Source organism: Impatiens glandulifera, chromosome 3 (genome assembly GCF_907164915.1).
Source record: "Impatiens glandulifera chromosome 3, dImpGla2.1, whole genome shotgun sequence".
NCBI classification, from domain to species: Eukaryota; Viridiplantae; Streptophyta; class Magnoliopsida; order Ericales; family Balsaminaceae; genus Impatiens; species Impatiens glandulifera.
Window position 1 is genome coordinate 7554792 of NC_061864.1, and position 19837 is coordinate 7574628.

General features: G+C 33.1%; 2 protein-coding genes across 2 annotated transcripts; one reads left to right on the forward strand and one right to left on the reverse strand.

The window, feature by feature from the left end:
* Window positions 1–346: 346 nt before the first annotated feature.
* LOC124931947 (rRNA biogenesis protein RRP5) lies at window positions 347–15360 on the forward strand. Its single transcript, XM_047472534.1, has 40 exons — window positions 347–608; window positions 694–905; window positions 1269–1412; window positions 1499–1660; window positions 1815–1914; window positions 2725–2840; window positions 2940–3062; window positions 3148–3219; window positions 3631–3723; window positions 4017–4130; window positions 4219–4341; window positions 4668–4853; window positions 4976–5050; window positions 5556–5692; window positions 5789–5923; window positions 6219–6364; window positions 6448–6513; window positions 6889–6995; window positions 7977–8057; window positions 8155–8229; window positions 8320–8421; window positions 9345–9501; window positions 9586–9734; window positions 9995–10078; window positions 10167–10267; window positions 10575–10728; window positions 10807–10881; window positions 10971–11121; window positions 11241–11886; window positions 12124–12172; window positions 12592–12737; window positions 12811–12985; window positions 13102–13200; window positions 13399–13718; window positions 13816–13992; window positions 14085–14181; window positions 14262–14417; window positions 14520–14753; window positions 14832–14915; window positions 15002–15360. The coding sequence occupies exons 1-40, from the start codon at window positions 449–451 to the stop codon at window positions 15107–15109; spliced, it is 5691 nt and encodes a 1896-aa protein (XP_047328490.1). The 5' UTR covers window positions 347–448; the 3' UTR covers window positions 15110–15360.
* A 223-nt stretch (window positions 15361–15583) lies between these two features.
* LOC124932346 (uncharacterized protein At3g28850-like) lies at window positions 15584–16822 on the reverse strand. The gene has a single exon (XM_047472966.1). It carries the CDS (start codon window positions 16754–16756, stop codon window positions 15647–15649), a length of 1110 nt encoding a protein of 369 aa, XP_047328922.1. The 5' UTR covers window positions 16757–16822; the 3' UTR covers window positions 15584–15646.
* Between the last annotated feature and the right edge of the window lie 3015 nt (window positions 16823–19837).

Sequence of the window (19837 nt, forward strand, 5' to 3'; positions counted from 1 at the left end):
ATAATTAAAAAATATATGATAATAAATATATAATATTTTCTAATAATTAAATTTTATTATTTATCTTTTATTTAAAAAATATATATATTATTAAATAAAAATTGAAATTAAAAATAAAATATTTCATAAAATATTTTTTTTTTGTTTATTTTGAAAAATAATAAATATTTAAATAAAAAATAAAAATATATTTTAAATATTTTAATTTTATTTTTAAATTGACCCTATTTTTAGTTTGGACACCCAAACTAAAATCCTAAACCCTATTAACCTATTTAAATAGCAACTTGTTTCTAGTTTTTTTTATCTTTATAAACCTGGAATTCTAAAACCCTAATTTCTCTTCTCCCTCCTCTCTCCCGTGAGTGAGTTAATTCTACTTCTATATCTCTAACTAGGTTGCTGCTCCATTCTCCAGACTCTGTTTGTTAAGTTTTCCATTCTCCAAATGGCTCCACCGTCTAGGGCATCTAAGCATGCCCCTCCAAAAAGTGTACTTAAACCATCAACGCAGTCAATGAAGCAAAAAAGTAAACAAGTTGTTCATGCCGCCAAGTCCGAAGGACTTTCTCTACAACTGGAGGATGATGCCCCTGATTTTCCTAGAGGTTAGAATCTTCTCTCATTCTTCTCCTGTCGTCGTTTCTCACTTAATTTGTTTGCATATTTTATATTCTGTTAAATCTTGTTTAGGTGGTGCGAGCTTACTTAGTTCAGGAGAGAGGGACAAGGTTCGATCTGATGTTAATGAAGGAGATGGGGCAACTATAGTATTGAGGAATAAGAAGAAGAATGAGAAAAGAGGGAAAAAGTTAGGCGCTTCAACTGATGATGATGCCGGGTCACTTTTTGGTGGCGGTATTACTGGAAAATTACCAAGATATGCAAACAGAATCACATTGAAGGTGTGAACTGTATAATTCTTTTAGTTTACATTGTTTTTTCAAGTTAGCAGAAGCTGGTATTCAAGTATGAGTCTTTATTTAGTGTTATTGTGATCTCTCTCGAATTGATTGGATGTTTTATTGATTGCATTTTTTTGCTGGAAAGTTCTATTATTATGCGGCACACAGATAGATTCATTTGGTTGACGGTAAATGAATTGATATGGTTCTGACTTCTGAACTTCCTTTTAAGATTAAATGTTTCATCTGTCTTATCACCATTGGATCTATTGGCTTATGATGCATAATAGCTCCATTATTATTTCAATATCAACATTTAGAACATTTGCACTTAGTTGTTTTTGACATTGTGTATGTTACCAGAATATTTCTCCTGGAATGAAGTTATGGGGAGTAATATCGGAAATTAATGACAAGGATCTAGTTATTAGCCTACCAGGAGGCTTGCGAGGACTAGTTCGAGCATCTGATTCTTTTGACCCTGTATCAGATGGTGAAGCTAAAATGGTGATTGAATCTTTCTGTTTCATTAGCTATTCTCATTATAATTTTTCTCAATTAACTCCCTCTAACCATTTATTGTGGTAAATCAGGATATGGAAGATCATATTCTTTCTAGAATCTATCATGTTGGACAGCTAGTTTCTTGCATTGTCTTGCAATTGGATGAGGATAAGAAGGAAAAGGGGAGAAAAATTTGGCTTTCCCTACGTCTCTCTTTGTTGCAAAAACTGGATGTAATTCAAGAAGGGATGGTATGCCAATTTTTTTCTATCCTACGGACCTTTTGTTGTAGCTTTTTTTTTTCTATATCCTACGGATCTATGGCCTTTCTAGAATCTATCATGTGAATATCTTGCAGATTGCAAGCACCTTAATTTGATTTATTATCCTTTATTTGATCTCTAGGTTCTTACTGCATATGTGAAAAGCATTGAAGATCATGGCTATATTCTCCATTTTGGGTTGCCTTCATTTACTGGATTCATGCCAAAGAATAGTGAGAATGGTAATCCTTTTGGCCTTTCTGGAGTCTGATTATTCAGGATTAGTTTTTCTTTGTAAGATTGTTCTGTTTGGTGTCTCGTTAAGAAAAAAGGAAATGAAGAAATTGTATTTAGCTATCTATAGCAAGTTGATATTATCTTTCCTCATTCCCTTCCGCTTAGAGTTTTGACTTACTGGCTTGTGGCAGTTCTTTTGCCTCGGTGATTGTTTATGTTTGGCTGATAATATTTTTTGTTTATTTTACTAAATTGCAATCATTCATGGTTATTTATTTCTGGACATATTCTATATGAAATAAGGGGAACCATTAATGGGTTGTTGTCTATAGATTTCCCCATTAAAAAGTGATGTCCCCATTTATAGTTAGTATATATTCATAAACTGAGCCCACTAATCTGTATGAAAATTTTCTTTGGAGCTTACAATTCTCAATATTAGTGTCATGAATTGTGTTGGTTGATCCTTTTTTATTTAGAGTTTGCAATCGTCATACACTTGGGTGAACAGGTTGTATTTTTCTAATTTCGTGGCTTTGGTGCACTCTTAGCTTTAAATTGTAAACTTATTACGGAAATGTTAGCATTAGATACGCCATACATGATACTTACACATTCATCTTTCTCTTAATGTTCTTTGGAAATCATTATAGGAATTGTAGTAGCAATTGTCTTCAAGTTCTTGTTTGTTATGAAAATACAATATATGTGTCCCGTTATTAAAAAATCACAGTACGAGTCTTCGTAAATGTGCCTTGTGGTATTTACACAAATTCTTTGCTGAAGAGGTTTCACCACTGTGCATTTGTGTGCAGGGAAGGGTTCTTCTTTCAACTGTGGTCAGCATGTACAAGGGGTTGTCAAAAGGGTTGACATGGTTCGTAAAGTAATTTACATGAGTTTTGAGCCTGATATAGCTTCTAAAGTTGTGGTACGTCTTTACAGTTTAAAGTGCACTTTTAACTCAACATCCATTCTCTCAATCTCAAATTCCTTTATTTAGCATTTCAATTTCTTGAATGAAATTCAGATGAAGGAGCTCAAAGGCATATCTATTGATCTCCTCACTCCTGGCATGATGGTTAATGCACGCGTGCAATCAACTCTTGAAAATGGAGTCTTGATGTCTTTTCTTACATATTTTACAGGAACTGTAGGTTTTTCACTTTCTTTCCTTTATTCATAAATAACTTCCCTAATTTGGATGTTTTTTAGATATTATGTGGTTAACCTTGCAGGTCGACTTTTTTCATTTGCAAAAATCTTTCCCCTCACCTAGTTGGAAGAATGATTACAATCAAAACAAAAAGGTATGTGAATCTTTTTCAGTATCTGTCTTAAATTACAAGACTACATGCTTATACATATAGAAGCTTGTGCTGTTGATATCTAAGTTTGCAAATGTTAAAATTTTATACCTATATTGAGTCCAAGATTTTGATTCCTATTTCTTGCTTGAGAATGGATGAGTATTCATACAACTTACACCAAACTAATGCATATTGGCTATAACTATTTTATGGTGGTAATGCAATTTGCTCTAACTGAGGAACAATTGGCATGTCTTATTTCTTATTAGCATGGCTAGAAATTATGCTAAAATGTGATTGGAGGATTCTAATCATGTTTCGAAGTGGGAGTTTTAACATGTTTGAGCCCTACCTATCTTTAGATTTCATATGGAACTCTCCTTCTAAACTATGTTTCTTATCTTGGATCAGGTTAATGCCCGAATTTTGTTCGTAGACCCGTCAACAAGGGCTGTTGGTTTGACCTTGAATCCGTACCTTGTCAATAACAAACCACCTCCTATTGTAAGTTCTTTCCTAGTTCCAAGCTATTTTTGAATTGTTCTTCCTTCCATGAGTTTGAATGCAAACAGAGATTAGGTTTTTTGAATATTTTTAGATTAGAATTCTTGGGTTGATTACCAGATTTAGTTCCAATTGGGTAGATAATTTGATGTGGATTTTTGGCTGTCGTTTCAAGTGCATGTTGTTTGGATGTATGTTAGGTACTTTGTATTTTTATGCGAGTTGAATTTATTTACAGTAAGATCATCTGTGTGCCAAATTTCAACACAAAACTGATCTCTACTTTTATATAGGCTGTGAAAACTGGAGATATCTTTGATCATTCCAAAGTCATTAGAGTTGATAAAGGTGTTGGTTTGTTGCTTGAGATTCCCTCTTTACCGGTTTCAACTCCAGCATATGTTATTGTAAGTTCTTGCATCATGTTTTTAGAGTGATATTGATATCATTCAGCTAACTTCTGATTTTATTCAATATTAAATTTTTGTTTTGTAGGCATCTGATGTTTCTGACAAAGAAGCAAAAAATTTCGAAAAGAATTTCAAAGAGGGATTACGAGTTCGTGTTAGGGTTCTTGGATATAGGCACTTGGAGGGTTATGCCATGGGTATATTAAAGGTATTTCTTTTCCTGATGGTTATATTTAAATTAGGTTTAGATGACAGTCTGGTGCATATGAGAAGTAATTTGCTTAAATATCTAAAGTTTTTCATAGAAGGGTCAGTTTTTCATTGCATTTTATGTACAATCTCAAGAATTTGATCAGACAGTTCACATGGAACACCTCCTTGGACTGTCCTGTTTATTATCTTCTTTTTCTTCTTCTTCTTTGAGTTTTCCGCATTGAGTGTATAAACCCATACTACATAGAATACCATATTTTCCATTTACTATTGTTCTTTCTAGGTTTTACATTATGTTTTCTGTTTTTGTGATTATCACAGACTAGTGCTTTTGAAGGTTCAGTTTTCACTCACTCAGATGTTAAGCCTGGGATGGTGGTAAAAGCTAAAGTGGTTGCGGTTGACAGTTTTGGGGCTATTGTGCAATTCCGTAGTGGTGTGAAAGCACTTTGTCCTCTCCGACACATGTCGGAATTTGAAATCGTCAAGCCTAGAAAAAAGTTCCAGGTTTTTGTCAAGTTTCCGTCACTATTAAATTCTGCTATTTAGCATGAGTTTCTTATGAAGTAAACCAGAAAAGGGTAAAATGTTCCATTATCTTTATGTGGTTAACTCTTTATTTGGTGCAGGTTGGAGCTGAGTTAATTTTTCGTGTGCTTGGGAGCAAGTCCAAGAGGATTACAGTTACGCAGAAGAAAACACTTGTATGTGCCTTTTCCCTTAACTGTTTCTTAGTTTCCCCAGTTTGATTCATAATGTTTTTCTCAACTAACTTAAAGGAGTCCTATTGAGCATTATCTGGAAATCATTATCTAGTGAGTTTATGATTTTTGTTCTGATTGCTCAAATTGTTAAATTGGGCATCATGTTTGAATGTGATGTATCTTAGTTTTCTTCATCATGTTCACCTGGACTTTGACTTGTGAGTGAGAAGCACTCTCAGCATCAATAGTGGGATTCCTATTGAGCATTATCTGAAAATCATTATCTGGTGAATGACTGTTTATGATTTTTGTTCTGATTGCTCAAACGGTTAAATTGGGCATCATGTTCGAATAGGATGTATCTTAGTTTTCTTTATCATGTTCACCTGGACTTTGACTTGTAAGTGAGAAGCACTCTCAGCATCAATAGTGGGATTTAGTTTACATGTCACCGCTATTATACAGATATTCCTCATGTATGATGTCCCATAATGCCTCTTTCCAGGTGAAGTCGAAGCTTGAAATTATTGCTTCCTATGTTGATGCTGTCGATGGACTATTAACACATGGATGGATAGCCAAGATTGAGAACCATGGATGCCTTGTTCGGTTTTACAATGGAGTACAGGGGTTTGCTCCCAGGTTAGTACACACTCTCATTTGATATAAATTTTGAACTAGATTATTTTGTGGGGATGATCCATGGGCATTAACTTAATATTCTTGTTTCCTGTCCAGATCTGAACTTCTCTTAGAACCTGGCAGTGACCCAAACTCAACATATCACGTTGAACAGGTTGTGAAATGCAGAGTTACAAGCTCAGCTGCTGCTTCTAAAAGAATTAATCTTAGTTTTGTCATAACACCAACAAGGTATGTTTGAACTTAAAGTTGCCTCGCTTCTTAAGTTCCAAGGGTGTCTAGGCATGAAATCTTTTGTTTGTAAAGGTTTATTTGTTAATTATTCCATGGTTTATAGTTATAATGTCTTGATTTGACGATCTTCAACATCTATTTACCTGTTAAGTTGCACCAGTGGTTGGCCATTGATTACATATAACCACAATATTACTTATTTGCTCAGAATTTTTTATGAGAGTAACAGTAATTCTGTTCATTGACATGTTTCTTATGTGATTGGCTAATTTCTGATGCATTTTATTGAAAGGTTAACTGAAGATGATGCAGTGAAGTTGGGCAGTGTCATTTCTGGTGAGGTTGTCAAGGTTTTCCCTCTAGTAATCGTAGTCAAAGTCAATTCAAAAGTTTATACACAGGGAACACTTTCACCGGAACATTTAGCCGATCATCAAGGTTTACATTTGTAATAAGAAGATTATTCGCAATATAACTATCTATTTTTTATTTTATCTGATTTTGTCGATATTGCTGCTCAGGTCTTGCTAAGTCAATGATGTCAGGCTTGAAGCCAGGATATATTTTTGATCGGCTCTTGGTTCTTGGTACCAACTTTCAACACTCTCCATTCAATCTTTGCATTTTTTTATCATGGTTTAAAAGAAATGTTCAATAGAATTCTGCGCGTAAATTTTCTAGATGATGATACTTAATATAAAAACGGTTGTTTCATGGCGATGTGTATTTGAAACCATACATTTTTCTTTGTTGGTGCATTCATTTGTCATTTTCTATCATAACGGATGCTAAGGCTTGCACTTAGCCAAATGAAAGGCCATAGTGTTAGCTGCTGATGGAGGGTGAAAATTTAGACAACTTGTGGACATAATATCTAATGTTGTCTCCTGTAGACTATTTTCCTTGATTGTCATCAGTATGATTATTCTATAGTGATTAGAGTTCCTCGATTTTTTTTGTAGATACTGACAGCAACAGCTTAATCCTTTCTGCAAAACATTCTTTAGTTGATTCAGCTCACCAACTTCCATCTGAAGTCGCCCAAATTCATCTTCACTCAGTCTTACATGTAAGTAAATGCACTTATGAAAAATTCTTATTGAAGTGTCTGTTATGCTTGCATGTTATCATTTTGATACCCTTTTTTTCTGCCTTTTCAACTCAATATTTTTTTCCCTAAATGAGGTTAGTTTAAAGTTTTTCCAAAGAAATGTAGGTAGATAAAGTTCTGGAAGACCAAATATATTATACAGGAGAGGTGAAAAACTTCCATTCTTCGCAATTGTGTCCGACGTTTTCATCTTCCTTGTCTGTCCAATGTCCTAGCATAAGACCATCATTCTTTGACAATACCTAACCTCTTTGGAAAGAAGCTTAAATATCTGAATTCTCCAACTTGGCTACACTCCTAAATACCCTGCTCCAAGAAATAGTAATATGCAAGAATCGTGAATTAAGAGAGATCCTTTTGAATTACAATAGATAGGATTTCTTGACATTTTCATAAGGTTCATTAACCCAAGTATTTATTCCTGTCACTAGTAGTTAAACACCAATTGATCTGTAGAAACATGGCAGTAGCCTTGACAATTATTTAGAATAATACCCTTTGTATATTGTTCCTGCTGCAAAATAAATATAAGAATATAAACAACAGCTGATTTGTATAAACACAGAAGTTGCCTTGATAATCATTTATTATAATACCCTTTTAATTATTTTCTCCATCCCTAACAAACCTAATTTTATTACCAGTATTGCTATTCCCGAGGGAAGGTAGCAGAAAGTGCATCTCATTCAGCAATTTATTCATGTAGCTTATCATTATGAGATCGCGGTTGATAGTGCTGATACCTGCATCATAATATCATCATTACAATCTTCCAATGACAAGCCTTATTTATGGCCTAAGCTTCTAGAAGATACCTAACCAATTTTGATTTGGAGGATTATAGTGCTAAAAAAACATCATGCAGCTTCTAAAAAGAATGTAAAAGAAAACATTCAAAATTACTTCACTTAAATTACTTTCATGTACATGTATAACCAGGGTTATATCTGCAACGTAATTGAATCTGGCTGCTTTGTTCGATTTTTGGGGCGTTTGACAGGATTTGCTCCTAGAAGCAAGGTGATTTTTTTCTTAATCTGCTCTATAACTTCTCTTTAAATCTCTGAATTATTGTCATTATCCATTGTTATATATATATATTTCATTTGTTTTATAGGCTGTTGATGACCCAAAAGCTAATCCTGTTGAATCTTTTTATGTTGGACAATCTGTTCGCAGTTACATAGCTGATGTAGGTGAATTGTTCTTTACTGAGATGGTGGATAGGAGATAAATTTCCATACTCTTCTGCATTATCACCTTCTGTTGCTTTGTTTTCCAGGTTAATAGTGAAAATAGTAGAGTGACATTATCTTTGAAACAGTCTTTCTGCTCTTCAATGGATGCGTCCTTTATCCAAGAATATTTCCTGGTTGATGAAAAGGTATGTGTTACATATGAGGACAATCTTATTATGTGTTCTCGTTCAGATTCTCATACAATGTAATAGAGAAAATTGTACTACTCCAAGATGCAGAACTTAAATTCATCTCTGTTGATAATTTGTTCAATTCCCATAATATTAATGTAGAAAACATGACCATCTTAGTGCCTTATTTCTCGAGCCAAAAATGGTTGGACTATGATGGTTCTTCTCTGTTAATAGCAGTACTACCATTTCCTTTGATGTTTGAAAGAATTAGTCCCAGTAGTTTACGAACATGTATGGTCATAGTTGGCAAGAATGAGCCATTAGCTATGGTTCATGGACTGTCATGCTACTTGATTAATCCTAATATGATACATCCATTATCATGGTGGGGTAATTGCCTTGAAGTCATTTTATTGTACTTGATTTAGTTAACTGTGTATATCATCAGATGAGTTTTTAGCAGTTTATCTGTAGCACATAGGTATATAAACTAAAGTGATCCTAGGCATGATAGTGTTTGTCTTTCGAATGCATGCCTTCCTGTCAGGTCTATAGATTCCGTGTCAAGTAGTTCCTAAGATCAGGACAGATTAAGGCATGTTGAAATTCCCTTAGATTACTTATGAGTTATGATAGTGATGGACTTCACAGTCCCTCAAATAACTCTTCATTTGCATGTTGCAGCATCATAGTGTTGACTTCAGTGGTATTTTATCTATCTTACGTGTAATGTTCTTTTGTTATTGTATCATTATCATTGCTATTGTTTTGCAAGTATGACCATTCCGATATTTCTATTTGACTATTTACAATGTTATTTTACTTCTGCGGATGGGATTCTTGAGTTTTATAATAATTCATTAGAAATGCTCTATATTATTGCCTAGGTTTCTATTCATTAGAAGACATATTAATGATTTTATTGCATTCTTCAGATATCTAAAATGTCAAGTGATCAATGCCCTGACTGGATCGAGGAATTTAACATTGGAAGTGTTGTTGAGGGAAGAGTTATCGAAACTAATAAGTTGTCTGTTGTCATTAGCTTTGAGAAGCACACAAATATTTTAGGTTTTATCACCCACCACCAATGTGAGTGTGGAAGATCTAAGCTAGTTAACAATTCATAATTTTCTATATCTGTCAAAGTAACCTTTGGTGCAATGATTTCTTCAGTGGATGGAAGTACCCTGATAATTGGCTCTTCTGTAAAAGCGGCGGTGCTTGATATTTCCAAGTCAGATTATGTTGTGGATTTGTCAATGAAGCAAGTTTTCATTGGTAGATATAAAGAAGGAAAGTCCAATGATGACAGTAATAGGAAGGTCCGTCATTTCTTGAACTTCTTCTTAGATGGTAATCATGTTATATTCCCACGTCAGAAAATTTGTGTCTATCAACTAACATGATTAGTTGATCCCCAGTTACATCATAGGCTTTTTTATTGTAAGGGCACAACAAACCAAACATCCATTTGTTTTTCTTAGATGTTTATATTAGTGATATTTTTGTGATAATCTTTCACCCTAGTGGTTACCCTTCACTTCTCATTCTCTGTAGCCTAAGTTTTATAGTTGTTTTCCAGAAACGCAAAAGGGAAGTACAGAGAGAATTGAAGTTACATCAGAAAGTGAATGCTGTGGTGGAGATTGTAAAAGAGAATTACCTGGCAAGTGTTTGATTTTCTTCTCTTATTGCTGCTTCAACTCCATTAAACTCAATATCCCTGTTATTTATTATTATTTCATATGAAGCAGGTTTTGTCAATACCAGAATTTAATCATGTCATTGGCTATGCCTCACTGTATGATTACAACACCCAAAAGTTTGCCAAAAAGCAATTCGACATTGGGCAAAGGTGAGAAAGCATTGTTTTATGGTGCATGACTGGGACCTATTATCATTTTATTTTCTGAAGAAACATGTCTTATACACAAAACAGTGTCCGCTTAGACAAATTTGTGGAATAAAAAATATATTTTTATGTCCAGGACATGAACGGAAACACCATATCTGATCAATTTGAAGTAGTGCTAGGATTAAGATAGATTGAAACATCAACCAATTTGTTATTATTGATTCACGTGTTGTTCCACCTATTGTCTTATTTCAAATTATCTATGTTCTGAATCGAGGTTCTCATTAAATTTATCGAATTAATGCAGTCTTGTTGTTACTGTCATGGAAATACCAAGTTCGGGTATTTCAGGGAGATTGTTGCTGTTTCTTCAATCTATGAATGAAATATCTGATGTATCTACTTCAAAAAGGAAGAAAATGAGTTCAGCTTATGATTTGGGATCACTGGTTCAAGCTGAGGTAGATTAATCAATTGAAGTTGATTGTGAACTCTTATGATCTATATATATGTTTTACCATTCATTCTCCAAATTGCAGATAACAGAAATCAAGCCTCTTGAACTCAGATTGAAATTTGGATCTGCTTGCCATGGAAGGGTTCATATAACAGAGGTAATTGTCATAAGCAACTATGTAGTCACTACAACATATCTTAATAGATTTTGCACAACAATTAAATAATATATATGTTTTTCTGGCAGGTGACTGATGATAATATTGCTGAGAATCCCTTGGACCACTTTAGGGTTGGAGAAACATTGTCTGCGATCATTATATCGAAGGCAAATACAAGTGAAAATATTAGGAAAAACTATCAATGGGAGCTATCTCTCAAAACTTCTTTGTTAAATGGTATGACTTTGTTTGGATCTTTTTGTTACAATTATTTCTGTGGGAATTGCATCATATGTAAAATAAATTTCCTCCATTCCTTGAGCAACTAAGGTAATGTGGCTGGTACTATCATGCAGGTGCTGGAGAAATGACTGCTCATCTAAATCCAGAATGCTTTAATTACTCAGTTGGTCAAAATGTCACTGGTTTTGTCAACAAGGTTGATAGCGAATGGGTTTGGTTAGGGATATCTCACAATGTGAATGCCCGTCTTCATATTCTTGACAGTGCATATGAACCTTCTGAACTCAAGGAATTTGAGAAGCGCTATTCCGTTGGCAAAGCTGTATCTGGTTATATTTTGACTGCTAACAAGGAGAAGAGACTGTTACGTTTGGTAATGCACCCACTGCATACTGCTGATGGAACACAAAGCCATGAAGCTACAGATATTGATGACCCGAAGGAAAGTGTGGTTTCTCATATATGCAAAGGTCATATTATTGGTGGAAGGATATCTAGAATTCTTCCAGGAGTTGGTGGAGTGCTTGTTCAGATAGGTCCCAATCTTTATGGCAAAGTTCATTACACAGAATTGACAGATCTATGGTCACCTGATCCACTATCTCAGTATCATGATGGGCAGTTTGTCAAATGTAGAGTATTAGAAATATCTCCTTCTGCCAAAGGCACTATTCATATTGATCTGTCATTACGTTTAACACCAGATAGAATGCCTTCTGCAAAATCTATCAAATCTTGCAATGATGCAATTGAAAACACGTAAGTCTTTCTCTATGCTGGGTTTACTGTTAAAACTTGTCTGGAGTTATGTTTTATCAATAATGTAAATGGTTTTCCAGACTGCCACTTATTCCTCCCCCTCTGATAAGCTATTATGTAAAATCTAAATACTTGATCTACATTTGTGTATATAAGCTAGGATACCTAATGATAAAATAGTCTAGCTTTAATTTACTTTCTTTTTAACCATGTCTTCATTTTGCTTGCTTATCCTAGTGAACGAATTGAAGATATTCAGAATGTTCGTGTCGAGAAGGCTGTCCAGGTATATTATTTTATTTGGTTATTTTTATTGCTCTTAACAAATAGAATTTAATATTATCTTTGATCACTTAATTTCTTTGGGGGGAGAAGGGGATTCTTGTTCAGCTTTCAGTGGATTGACTTGTAATACTTTCATCTACTTGTTGTCCTTCCATCTTCCTCAATGATTTTCTGCTATAGGAATATATACTTTTGATTTACAGATTCATCTTATATGTCTTAATTCTCGCACTGGCGCTTTTGATATGTTCCTGTTTTTGTTCTCTTAGCAAACACTCTTTTATCTAGCTTCTGGTTTAAAAGTTGAAATGCTGTTTTCATGGTTCTTGTATGTTGAGTCAGACAGTTTCATCAAGCTTTATCTTTTAAAACGTTTTTGTCCTCAACAATGCACTGATCGATCAACTCATTGGATCACAGGGCTATGTTAAGAATGTCTCAGCAAAGGGGTGCTTTATTATGCTTTCTCGAAAGCTCGATGCAAAAATCCTCCTCTCAAATTTGTCAGGAGGGTTTGTCAAAAGTCCCGAAGAAGAATTCCCCATCGGGAAGCTCGTAAGTGGCAGGTATGTATTTCTTTGGAACTATTCCCATGTTAACGTTGATAATGTCATTAAAAGTAATATTTTTAATATGCAGGGTGGTATCAGTGGAGCCTTTGTCTAAGAGAATTGAAGTTACTCTTAGGAATCCGAACTCAGCAGTTTCTGGTGCGAATGATTTAAAAAATGTCCAAGTTGGGGATATTGTCACAGGCAGGATCAGGCGTGTAGAGAAATATGGATTATTTATCTCTATTGACCATTCGAGTATAGTGAGTCAATGTTCTTTAACTGAAATTTGTTATCATAGTATTATAAGATGATCATTATAATTGGTTTAAATGTCATCTATTCTGGCATTTGACCATGTTTATATGTTATTATGCAGGTTGCATTATGTCACATTTCACAGCTTTCTGACGATCCCATTGATGATATCGCTAGCATGTATAAAGCTGGTGAACAAGTTTCAGCTAAGATAATCAAGGTCCACTTTGACTGTTTTTTTATACATTTTTTCCATGTATCATAACTAAAAAAATACATTTTTTTTTGCCAAATATCACAATTATCTAGAAAATAATCTTGATCATTATCTAAAACATAATCTCATTGTGATTGTGACATGAGTTTTCAACTGTTGATCCAATTTTGAAATTCACCTCTCTGAAAATTTGTCAATCAGGTCGATGAAGACAAGCAACGTGTTTCTTTAGGCATGAAGAGTGCATATCTTATAGGCCACTCTAATAATACCAATGATCTTCCAGAGGAGGTTGCTGAAGATGATGTTGAAGAAATTGGTCTAAGCATTAACAGTATGCATCCCGTTCTTGCCGAAGTTGAGGCCAGAGCTTCTGTGCCTGCACTGGAGGTCTCTCTTGATGATGTAGAGAGCTCAGATATGGGTAATCTGGAAAGTATCAACATACAGGTTTCGGAAGAACACGACGCCTTAGATGATAATAAGAAACGACGGCTAAAGAAGAAAGCGAAAGAAGAGAAGTAAGATGGATAAAAAAATTATTTGTTTAGTTTAGTTAGGTTAATAAGGAGTGGCTAATTCTTATGCTTCTGTATAAAATTGAACCTTAATGAACAGAGAGAAAGAAATTAGGGCTGCTGAAGAAAGGTTGCTAGAGAAAGATATACCAAGAAGTGCAGATGAATTTGAGAAACTTGTCAGAACTTCCCCAAATAATAGCTTTATTTGGATAAAGTATATGGCCTTTTTACTCTCCTTATCTGAGATTGAGAAGGCACGCTCAATTGCTGAGAGGTACTGTTATATATAGCTTAAAACTCTCAAACAGTAAGGTCTAGCTCTATATAGCTGTTTGATTTTCTATTTGGACTTTTATTTACTTGAAGGGCGTTGAAGACAATAAATTTCCGAGAGGAATCTGAGAAGTTGAACATATGGGTGGCTTATCTTAATTTGGAGAACAAGCATGGAAATCCTCCAGAGGTAAATAAACAAAAAGTATCCAAGCTTATTGAAAAGAATTGCACAACAATTTGTTTTTAATATTTTTTTATTGTCTTCAGGATGCTGTTTCGGGATTGTTTCATAGAGCATTACAACATTGTGATGCCAAAAAGGTTCATATTGCACTTCTGGGTATGTATGAAAGGACTGAGCAACACGGGTTGGCTGATGTGCTTCTTTCTAGAATGTTAAAGAAGTTCAAGCATTCATGCAAGGTTTGTTGTTGTTCTTCAATACCATTGCTAAGTTCTTTCCTTCCTTTCCCTCGCATAAAACATACAATACTAATTAAGTTTTCTTTTACATTGATGATGTAGGTTTGGTTAAAACGCATCCAATGGCTCTTGACGCAAAATAAGGATTCCGATATTCAATCTACAGTCAAACGTGCTGTACTATGCCTTCCCCAGCGCAAGCACACTAAGTTCCTTTCGCAAACAGCCATTCTCGAATTCAAGTCAGGGACTGCTGATAGAGGACGTTCAATCTTTGAGGGAATACTCCGGGAATATCCCAAGAGAATAGACTTGTGGACAGTCTATCTTGATCAAGTAATTATGTTCTCAGTCATATTTTTAATTTTTTAAAATTTTCTTTCAACTTTTCTTACTTAAAATGTTGTATAACAGGAGATTCGACATGGTGATGAAGACATCATTCATGCATTATTTGAGAGAGCAACTAGTTTGAGCCTTCCACCCAAAAAGATGAAGGTAGTTTTTTTTTCTTAACTGATTGTTGCTTCTATTTTAATTGTTTGGTTCAAAATTCTGATATAGTTTTTTGGGTTATGCTGCAGTCCTTGTTTAAGAAGTATCTGGAGTATGAGAAGACTGTTGGTAATGAAGAACGCATCGAATATGTGAAGGCAAAGGCTCTAGAATATGTCGAGAACTCATTAGCTTGAGGGATGAAATGATTGGTTTTGAAGAGCTGATTTAGAGAAAGGAAACCCCAGCCTTCTGGCTTGTTGACCAAAATTTTGAATTATACATACTGTTTGGTATCTTATTTGAATTTTGTTTTTTTAATTTCATTTAATTTGGAAGCATACTAGTATATCTATCTGTTTTTGTAATAGAGGTTATTTGAATTTGGAAGGATAAAGAATCTTTGGCAATTTGTTTTTGTAATAGAGGTTATTTGAATTTGACCTGACCTGGATTCATAAATCAATTGATTGTATCTCTATTTTCTCTGTCAAATGGATCTCTTTAACTATCAAATTTTAAACCACTGTTCTTGAATTTTTAATTCTGTGACACTTAGGAGGATGGTATCGAGTACCATACTCGTCGTGGTAGTGAAAGTGAAGTATTACCTACTTGCAAGATAAAATTATGGTTTGATTTTTCAAACTGCTTTCCTTATAAGAATGTCATAGAAGTTATTGATATTAAAAAATTGTTCCAAATATTAAATAAGTATACAAGATACCGAATGATTAACAGCAATAAGGACAGATATTCAACCCATTCTCATTGCACTCGGGGCACTCCTCCGGAGATCCATCATTTCCGGCAACCACCTTGTTGCTGCCGTTACAGTTATAACATATCACGAATCTTATTCCTCCACAACCGTCACACGGTCCCTCAAACCTGTCCTCCGGCAACCCATGGAAAAGAGGCCGGAGCCTCCCTTGCTCATGCAAACTCAGCACCTCCTCTGCTCCTCCGATCAGCCTTCCCATAATAAACAACCTTGGAGGAAGCAATTTTTCACCTAAAGTTTCCCATAACTCATCTCGAAACTCAGCATGCATTGAAATATCCCTCTCAAAGAACAGAACTTTGAAGTGCTGCAACAAACATCGGACACTGGCACAATCTTCAAAGGTTTTTAGGATTCCTCGGAGTCCTGTTGTGTAGAGAATCACCGAACAGGACCCTCCCGGCGGGCATTTTTCTTCGAAATCAAGAAGGGGGTCTTGAATGCCTTCATTCTCCTCCTCTTCGATTTTGCGTGTCTTTTGTGGCCTTTCTTCTTCTTCTTCTGATTCTTCCTCTTCAATCTCTATATAGCTTTCTTGAATCTTTTCTTTATACTTAGTAATTTCCTCAGCTTCATGGGATTTTATTTCCGACACTGCCTGATGAAACGCCGATAGGAGATTTGGGTCGAATAGGCTGTTCGATTCAAATTCCGGTCGCCGGAAATCAGAGATATCCATCTCCGATAAAGGGATTGGCTTGAATTCACGATCTACTGACCTGATTAACCTCGAATTTTCCAACGACTGGGTTTGATCGGAATCAGGCTTTGTATTCTCTTTATCATCGATTTCATCACTGAAATCGGATTCATCGTCTTCTAGGTCTCTCATGAGCTCAGATACATCGATTATCTCATTCTCCAGGGCACCGACGACACTGATCTGATTTTCATATTCTTCCTTCTGGGGCGATTTGATCTCTGTTTTGGGTTCAGGGTCTCTTGAGAAGATGAATCTATCTGATGCATTTACTGTAAGGAACCTCTCTGGTTTCAGATACCCAATTGCTCTAACTTTCTTGAGTTTCTTTAGCAGCATTCCTTTCAATACTCCTTTCATTTTCTTTTCAAATAATCCAAGTGAAAGAGAATGAGAGAGCTTAGTTTGCTGAAGAGAGAGAGAGAGGATGTCCAACGGTTAGAAATGGAAAGAACTGGACTATTTTAATATTTGAAATTTATTTGGTGAGGGAGGGTCCACGAACTCTTACTGTGGGGATTAAGAGAAATAATGTAATACTACCGTTGAGTTAATTAAGATCTTGTTTGATGATATGGATGATTTGATTTTATCCAATAATCAATCACATTATTAATTCAATTAATCCTTTATCTCATCACCAATTACTTTATTAATTAAAATAAAATAAATAATAATAATTATCTATCATTTTATTGATTTAATTAATCAAATAATCCTTTATCCCATCACCAATTACTTTATTATCAATTAATTAAATAGTACTTATCTCATCATCATCATCACTTTAATTAATTCATTTAATTAAATAATCAAGATAAAAAACTTTTATTTACTTTCTGATCACATTTTAAAACTGTATATATAAAAAAAGTGTTTAGTTCAATTAATCTAAATGTCTATTCAATAATTTTTTTAAAAAAATTTAAAGGAATTATGTGAAATAAAAAGCTACATCAAAAAGCTCTTAAATGTTTACTGTGTTAAGCTAACGGTCTGAAGTCTTGTTGGCTCTTAGGGCTCATTTAGATTTGGGTTAAAATTATATGATGAGTTATTTGAAAATATTGATATAGTAATTTTGAGTAGGTATAAAATATTTTTAACAAAAATATTTAAAAGGTATTAATATATAAGAATAAAATAAAATAAAATTTTAAAATATAGAGTATTTTAATATTTTATTTAATAAATTAAGTGATATAATAAAAAAAATAGTGATTAAAAAATGTTTTTCAAATTTTAGTTATTTAAATAACTCAAACAGAATCTACCATATACATCCAACAACCATGTTTACCAAATTACTATTTAATTGTGTTCTTTTAGTAAATAAGATTAGATAATGACCCCTTTTTGCTACATTAAAATTGAGTGATCTTAATTTAGCTCAATTTTTTTTTTTATTTCGATTGAAATTCAATTTAAAATATTTGTTATTCAACTACACAATTAATTAAGAAGACTTTAGTCTAATCATTTTCATAGTAGAACTCGATTAATATAAGCATGATTTCGAAGATGCATAAAATTTGAAATTTGTTTTTTTGTCGTGGTTAGAAAATGCATGATATTAATATTCATTGAGCTGCATAATATGTCACTTCTAAAATTATGTCGGAGTACAAGACTCTAACTAGTCATATAATATATAATATATTCAATTTGTCTATCATTATTCTTTTTAAATAACTAAATTGGAAAATATGATATAGATTTCACTTTTAAAAATCATAAATTAAAGTTGAAAATCATAACCTTGGAGTTGTGTTAAACTTTATATTTTAAAAATAAAATATTATTAGATATAGAATCCTAGTAATATTAGGGTAGTAAGTAAAGTAAACCATATCTATTTCATTATAAAGGCATAATTTTGCATTTTACATTTGAAATTTGAGTGTTTGGACTTCATTTTACTATTCTTAATCACTAAAACTACCATAAATGAAATATAGGGCTATCCAAGTTATACTTTTGCATAGGGTCACACTTATATATATAGCCCTAAAATTGCCATATACATGTATTATTATTTATTTATTTAACACATATATATAATGAATTAATTAGTATTTATATGGTAAAAAAAATTAGTACAAAATGTTTATTTAAATTGGGCTTCCCATTCTCGTGATCCAGCTAATAGTTTTTCTTTTTTATAAATTAGTATTTTTTTTTCGAAAAGTAAGTCCTCATTACATCATGGAATTAGTTGTTCTTTTATAAATTTGAACAAGAAAGAGAAGACAAGAAAAATATTTATACTCATTTAGCTTTATATTTTAAAATATATGTAGAATTAAGTATCTTAAAAGATATCTCATTATATTGAATAAATTTTACCATCATCTAATTTTTGGCTAAACAATTTTCAGATTAACCAAACAGCCTTTTTAAATTTATGTTTAATTCATTATCAATCGTTTTTCTATCATACTATTTAAATTATTAATTAAAACTATGTTGGAAGAAACAAGATGTCGACTCTGATCTTTCTCAAATCTTGCAAGTGAAATAGTAAAACATATACATATATATTTATAGTTTAGACTTTGGATAGTTACTCATATATATCAAGTCAGTGAAACACAAACAAAATTTTTAACGTGATAAACTTTTCTAAATCGAGAGTAAAACCATATAGATCATTTAACAATTACTATTATCAACAATGTTACCAGCAAGGATTCACTTAGTTATAATCAAACTAGAGTTACTAGTATTAAGATCACACAACAATCTTGACAAATAAAAAAAAAAAAAAGAGCCAGATCAACCAAAAATACCAATTCAGCAATATTGGCTTTTCGTTGGACTATAGAAGCCTCGAAAAATAGATTTTCACCGTTCAAAGTAGACCTAAATATAACCAAATTTTTGTTTGGTTATACCAACTCCAAGTCGATCAAACGGTACAAATTTTGACAAATAGAAATCTTCTCTAATTGTTATGCTCAAACCTAAATTTGTTCTTTTTTTTTTTATCCACAAAACTTAAAACTTATATCAAAATAGTGTGCATTTCACATTATGTTATATTATATAGGCTTTAATAAAACACACAACAAGTTATAGGTTTCTTCGACTAGGAGGAAAAAACTCAACATTTTCTTATCTATGTATTTTAAAATCATAAATAAACATTTGAATTTTGAATATAGTAAGATAGACCATCACCCCAAAAGTCATTACATTTAGAAATGATTAATTTAGAAATTCGGTAAATTCTTTAAATAAAAAATAGTGTATTAAATTTTAAAAAAAAATTATGGAGTAATATCACATATTTTTCAATTTAAGGGTTTTAAGTGAAAATTAAATATGTGATTTTAATACTCTTATGATATTTTATCATTTGACATATCTTACTGAATTAATCATGACTTAATATTTAAACTCTTAGATATATGGATCTTAGTGAATTAATCATAACTTAAT

Excerpts from the sequence above, each read along its gene's own strand:
- LOC124932346 (XM_047472966.1), bottom strand. The coding sequence starts at position 16,756 with ATGAAAGGAGTATTGAAAGGAATGCTGCTAAAGAAACTCAAGAAAGTT.
- LOC124931947 (XM_047472534.1), top strand. The coding sequence starts at position 449 with ATGGCTCCACCGTCTAGGGCATCTAAGCATGCCCCTCCAAAAAGTGTA. Across the intron at positions 5,924-6,218 it reads TTTGTCATAACACCAACAAG|GTTAACTGAAGATGATGCAG; the intron begins GTATGTTTGAAC and ends TTTTATTGAAAG. Across the intron at positions 13,993-14,084 it reads GCACGCTCAATTGCTGAGAG|GGCGTTGAAGACAATAAATT; the intron begins GTACTGTTATAT and ends ATTTACTTGAAG.